The sequence below is a fragment of the Dipodomys merriami genome, unplaced genomic scaffold (assembly GCF_024711535.1).
Source record: "Dipodomys merriami isolate MVZ:Mamm:240054 unplaced genomic scaffold, mDipMer1.0.p SCAF_316, whole genome shotgun sequence".
Taxonomy (NCBI): Eukaryota; Metazoa; Chordata; class Mammalia; order Rodentia; family Heteromyidae; genus Dipodomys; species Dipodomys merriami.
Genome location: NW_027204671.1, coordinates 1,088,106 through 1,094,105, shown reverse-complemented (window position 1 = coordinate 1,094,105; position 6,000 = coordinate 1,088,106). Strand labels below are relative to the sequence as shown.

The 6,000-nt window shown below is 60.0% G+C and overlaps 1 protein-coding gene across 1 annotated transcript in view; it reads left to right on the top strand.

The window, feature by feature from the left end:
• The first annotated feature begins 206 nt into the window (after positions 1 to 206).
• LOC138841333 (transcription initiation factor TFIID subunit 4-like) overlaps positions 207 to 6,000 on the top strand; it is a 68,692-nt gene continuing 62,898 nt past the window's right edge. Inside the window, exon 1 of the mRNA XM_070042021.1 lies at positions 207 to 1,479. Within this exon, the coding sequence (XP_069898122.1) occupies positions 213 to 1,479 (1,267 nt within the window). The 5' untranslated portion in view covers positions 207 to 212. The remainder of the gene's footprint in view (positions 1,480 to 6,000) is intronic.

Genomic DNA, 6,000 nt, shown 5'->3' with positions numbered 1-6,000 from the left:
TTAAGCGCACGCCGCAGCCAATCGGCGGCCGGCGGCGCGCGGGCGGGGGCGGTGCACGCCGCTGCGCCTGCGCAGGAGCGCGCCCCTCCCCCCGCGCCGCGCCCCCGCCCGCCCCGCGCGCCGCCCCCCGCCCGCCCCGCGCCCCGCTGGAACCTCCTCCTGCCCAGGCGCGCTCGGCCGAGCGGCGGCGGCGGCGGCGGCGAGGAGGAAAGATGGCGGCGGGCTCGGATCTGCTGGACGAGGTCTTCTTCAACAGCGAGGTGGACGAGAAAGTGGTGAGCGACCTGGTGGGCTCGCTCGAGTCGCAGCTGGCGGCCAGCGCGGCCCACCACCACCACCTCGCGCCGCGCACGCCCGAGCTGCGGGCCGCGGCCGCCGGCGCGCTCGGGAACCATGTTGTGAGCGGCAGCCCGGCCGGAGCCGCGGGCGCAGGGCCGGCCGCCCCCGCCGAGGGCGCGCCCGCAGCGGCGCCGGAGCCGCCCCCCGCAGGTAGAGCGCGGCCGGCGGGCGGGGGGCCGCGGCGCGCGGGCCCCGGCTCACCGCGCCGCCCGCTTGTCCCCGCAGGGCCCGCGCCGGCGCCCGCCAAGCTGAGGCCGCCGCCCGAGGCCAGCGCGGGGCCCTGCCCGGCCGCCGCCGCCGCCGCCGCCGTCACCGCCACCGCCGCCGCTGCGGGGCCCGAGCCCGCCGCCGCCCCGCCCGCCGGCCCCGGCGCCTCCAAGCCCGGCCCGCCCGGCCCCGGCGCCGCGCAAACTTTGAATGGGAGCGCCGCGCCGCCCACCGCGCCGCACGCCGCACCTGCTGTCAGCCCGGTCAACAACGGGCCCGCGCCGCCGCCCGCCGCCGGCTCCGTCATCCAGGCGGCCCCCGCGCCCGCGCCCGCCGCGCCCTCGCCGCCCGCCGCGCCCGCGCCCGCCGCGCCCCCGCCGCCCGCGCCCCCCGCGCCCGCCGCGCCCGCCGCGCCCGCCCGGCCGCCCGGCCACCCCGCCGCGCCCGCGCCCCCCGCGCCCGCCGCCGCCGCCGCCGCCGCCGCCGCCGCGCAGAACGGGGCCGGGGCCGCCGCCGCCGCGCCCGCCCCGGTCCCCGCCCCGGCCGCCGGGGGCGCCGCGGGGCTCGGCGGGCAGCCGGGGGCCGGCGCGCCCGCGCAGGGGGGCAAAGCCGAGCCGCCCAAGACCGCGGGGCCGGCGGCGGGCGCGGCGGCGGCGGCGGCGGCGGCGGCGGGCGCGGCGGGCGGCGTGCTGCTCGGGCCCGCCATGCCAGGGGCGCTGCCCAGCCCCGCCGGCGTCCCGCAGCCCGCGCCCGGGACCCCGGCGGGGCTGCCCAAGGGCGCCGCCGCCGCCGCGACGCCCAGCCTGCCCCGGACGCCCTCGGCCACCACCACCGGCGGGATCCGCGCCACCCTGACGCCCACCGTGCTGGCGCCCCGACTGCCGCAACCGCCGCAGAACCCGACCAACATCCAGAACTTCCAGCTGCCCCCAGGTGAGCGGACGCGCGGGGCGCGGGGCGGGCGCGGGGCGGCGGGGCGCGGGGCGGGCCGTGGTTCCGGGAAGTTCTGGCTGGGCTCTGGGGCCGCGCCCGGGCCGCCGGGCTCGCGGGGTCTGTGGCGGCGGCCGCAGGCCCGGTCCCCGTCTCTGCCCCGGTGCGGGCCAGCTCGCTGTCCCGCGAGCCTGCCGCCCTGCTTTGCGGCCGCTGTCCGCGAGCGGCCCCGAGTCGTCCGGTCGCGTCCTGGGCCTGGGGCTCCGAGGGGCTCGGCCCCCGGGCGGTGCAGCCCCCCGGGTTGTCACCCCGTTTACTCTGACGAGACCTACTTGGGGCCGGGGGTGAGGCAGGGTGGAGACCCCCCTCCTAGGGTGGGGGGACCCCCACCCCGTGAGGCCGGGGGTCGGGCTTCCCCGCACCTCGGGAGGCCCCAGCGGGGAGTGCCCAGGGACCCGGGCGCGCGCTCTCCTTGTGGGCACCTCGAGGTGAGCAGGATGCTCCTGGGGCGGGGGTGTACTGTGTGCTGTGTGCGGGACACGCGTGCGGAGCGGTGCGTGTCTCGGGCACCGATGACTGTCTAACTTTTCCTATTCGGCTCTGCTCTGCTTCCTTGGAGTTTAGTTTGATGGACAATTTCTGGTTGGGCGCTGCGGGCAGGCCGCTTTTGTTTGGGGGTCACCAGCCAGCGTTCCCACTGAGTCCTGGGCTGGAGTGCCGAGTGCACTCCTCGCGTGGTCTGTAGTGACACGTGCAGCGAGCGGTCGTGGCGGCCCCAGCCCTGCCTGCCGCGGGGACAGCAGAGAGCATCAGGCTGCCACCGTGGCCTCTCCTGTCTTTTGAGAGAGCATCTCAACAGCAGAGGTTCTCTGGGGAAGCCCGTGAGGCTCAGGTCACTGGCCAAATGTCCCGCGGGGTCTGCTTCACTAAGCAGGGCTTAGGATGGATTGTCAAGCTTCAAGGAGGGGGGTGTGGCACACACAGTTCTACAGAGGTGCACTTTGCCACACAACATCTGCGGAGTGCTGAGAAGCTGGTTGGCCGTTTGATTGTGGCTCTGTTTTGCAGCTTAAGAGTCTTTTGACCTTTTGGTGGAAACTATGGCTGATGTTTACGTGTTAAAAAGGTAGTGTAGGGACTGGAGGCATGGCACAGGTCTTACAGTACTAGCCACTGAGCAAAAGCAAGTGTCAGATACTGAGTTTAAGTCCCAGTTGTGAGCTAAAAACAAACAGGTAGTGTGTAAGTTGTAGCCTCCAGTGTGACGTTCCACAGTACTTTGTGTTCACTGATGTACACTCTTCCAGCAGTCCCTCACATGTGCCTCTCTCAAGAGGAGGGCAGTGTACTGCCCTTTCATCAAGAGAGCCAGCCAGGTGCCTGGGGTGTCTGTGTTAGAGACCTGCTTAGCTGTCTGGGGCTGGCTGGGCTCCCTTGTGCTGTGTGAGGCCCTTGCAGGCAAAGCCCGTGTCTGTCCCCCTCCGAGAAGGAGGACATGCTTCAAAAGGCCATCACTGCTCTCAGTTGTGAACGTCTTGAACTTACTTCTGCCTCAGTTTTAAGGCTGGCTGTGTTTGATCAGGAGACAACCAACCCCATGGAAAAACTCCTGTGTTTCTGCGTCCCTCTCCATGTGGGTGAGCACAGACTGGGGCCTGTTGACATTTGGGTGGCAAATGTGGAGAGCTATGCTTTATAGTTGCCATCTCCTTTTCTGGAAAGCAGACTTACATTCATCTCCTCATCTTCCCCTCCTCGGATCTTTTGATGAGGAATTCTGATTAATTATGTTACTTTAATAGCAGCCTAAATTAAACAAGTATTTGGTGGTTAAAACCACCATTAACACTTCATGCCAAAGTGTTCTAATCATTCAAATCACAATGACAGGTTATAAATATTCTAGTTATGTAGATGACTGATCAGGATATGTTAGTGTTTTTCTAATTGATGTTTTTACGTGGACGTTCTCCATAATAAAAACATAGAGAGCCACAGTGAGTAACTTCTAGCAAAGTTCTTGTTTGGTTAACAACTTCTTTGGGACAAACTGAGGTGGAGTGGGGGGTGCTGGGGGGGGGGCGGGCAGAGTCTCAAGCTACACATAGGTGTCAAGTGAAGTAACAGCTCATTGGCAGTTGAGTGAAGTGTGAAAGGGGCTGTTCCCCTCCCAGTACCCTCCTTCCTTAGAGGTCACAGTGGGACAGGATTTCACCCTGAGGTTTGGAAGCCAGGCTAAGTTTCATCCTTATAGCTCACCAAGAGTTTTTTTTTTTGTTGTTGTTCCTGGTCCTGGGGCTTGAACTCTGGACCTGGACCCTGGCCCTGAGCTCCTTTGTGCTCAAGGCCAGGGCCCACTCGAGCCACAGCAGGACTTCTGGCTTTTTCTGAGTAGTTTGTTGGAGATAAGAGTCTCATGGACTTTCCTACCCTTGCTGGCTTTGAATTGAGATCCTCCGATCTCAGCTTCTTGAGTATAGCTGGGATTACATGTGTGAGCCTCTTGAGTAGCTAGGATTGCAGGTGTGAGGCACTAGCATCTGGCCTCACCAAGAGTTTTTTAACCAAGGCTTTTTTTTTTTTTTTTTGCTTATGTGGTGCTGAGGAATCGAACCCAGGGCCTCATGCATGCAAGGCAAGTGCTCTACCACTGAGCCACCTTCCCAGCCCTCACCAAGAGTTTTTAAAGAGCATGTTGAATTTGGTTTTTAGCAAACCTAGTCGTGATATTTTTTTGTCAGGACAGTTTTATAAATAGACGTCTATATTATTGTTGTTGGAATTTGTTGATTGGAAGGTGTCAGGGTAAGTTTTTAAAAAAAATTTTTTAATTTGCCAGTCCTGGGGCTTGAACTCAGGGCCTGGGCACTGTCTTTGAGCTTCTTTTGCTCAAGGCTAGCACTCTACCACTTGAGCTACAGTGCCATTTGAGGCTTTTTCTGTGTATGTGGTACTGAGGAGTTGAACCTAGGGCTTCATGCTAGTTAGGCCCTCTACCACTGAACCACACTCCCAGTTAACTGTGGATAAGGTTTATCCAACTGTGGATAAGCTGAGGACAGTGAGAAGACTTTGTAAGAGTTCTTTAGAGGTATCTTTGCAGCCACTGCAGAACCCTGGAGAGTGGTGCTGAGAACACGAAGAGCTGGGGTTGGTTTGTGTGTACCTTGGCCCTGCTGTAACAGTGGAGTCGTAGTATGATACAGTTGAAAGAAGAACAAATGGTAATGATGTCAAGGTAAAGTGCTGAAGTGTTTTTGAAAGATCCTTCTGGACAGGTACTTGTGCCATTTATTTCATTTTTTAAAATTTATTTATTTTTTGGTACCAGTTCTAGGGCTTGAACTCAGGGCCTGGGCACTGTCCTTGAGTATCTTTTGCTCAAGGCTAGTTCTACCACTTGAGACACACAGCTCCACTTCTGGTGTTTTTGGTGATTAATTGGAGAGAAGAGTCTCATGGACTTTTTGCTTGGGTGTCTTTGGATGGTGATTCTCAGATCTCAGCCTCCTGAGGAGGATTACAAGTGTGTGGCTTACTGGTAGAGTGCTTGCCTAGCGTGCATGAAGCTGGGTTCAATTCCTCTGTATCACATAAACAGAAAAAGGCTGAAGTGGTGCTGTGGCTCAAGTAGTAGAGGGCTAGCCTTAGGTCAAAAGGCTCAGGGATAGAGTCCAGGCCCTGAGTTCAAGCCCCAGGACAGGAAAAAAAAAAAAAAGATTACAGGTGTGAGTCACTAGTGCCCTGGCACAACTTTCCTTTTTTTCTTTCTTCCTTTTTTTTTTTTTTTTTTTTTGTGGGTCATGGGCCTGAACTCTGGGCCTGGGCGCTGTCCCTCAGCTCCTCAGCTCGAAGCTAGCCTCTACCACTTGAGCCACAGTGCTTCTTCCGGCTTTTTTTTTTTTTTTGCTTACATGGTGCTGAGGAATCGAACCCAGGGCCTCATGCATTCGAGGCAAGCACTCTACGACTGAGCCACCTTCCCAGCCCACAACTTGTTTCTTAAAGAAGGCACTTTGGCATTAAAAATTACCATTTTCCTTCATGTGCCTGTGTTTATTCTGCCTTCTAGGCGTTTACTCTTGTTGCTCTAGGATTTAGTTAAGGCTCTGGTTCCCATTCCAGAGCAGGAGTGGCCCTGGATGCTTTGGCCTAGGAACCATCTCTGGGTTACTTTTTCTTTTTTTTTTTGGGTCCGGTTGTGGGGCCTGAACCCAGCCTGGGCGCTGTCCCTCAGCTCTTCAGCTCAAGGCTAGCACTCTACCACTTGAGCCACAGTGCCACTTCTGGCTTTTTTTTTTTCCTTCTGCTTATGTGGTGCTGAGGAATTGAACCCAGGGCCTCATGCATACGAGGCAAGCGCTCTACTACTGAGCCACCTTCCCAGCCCTATTTATTTATTTATTTATTTATTTATTTATTTTTGGGTCTGGTCATGGGGCCTGAACTCTGGACCTGGGCACTGTCTCTCAGCTCTTCAGCTCAAGGTTAGCACTCTACCACTTGAGCCACAGCTCTGGGCTA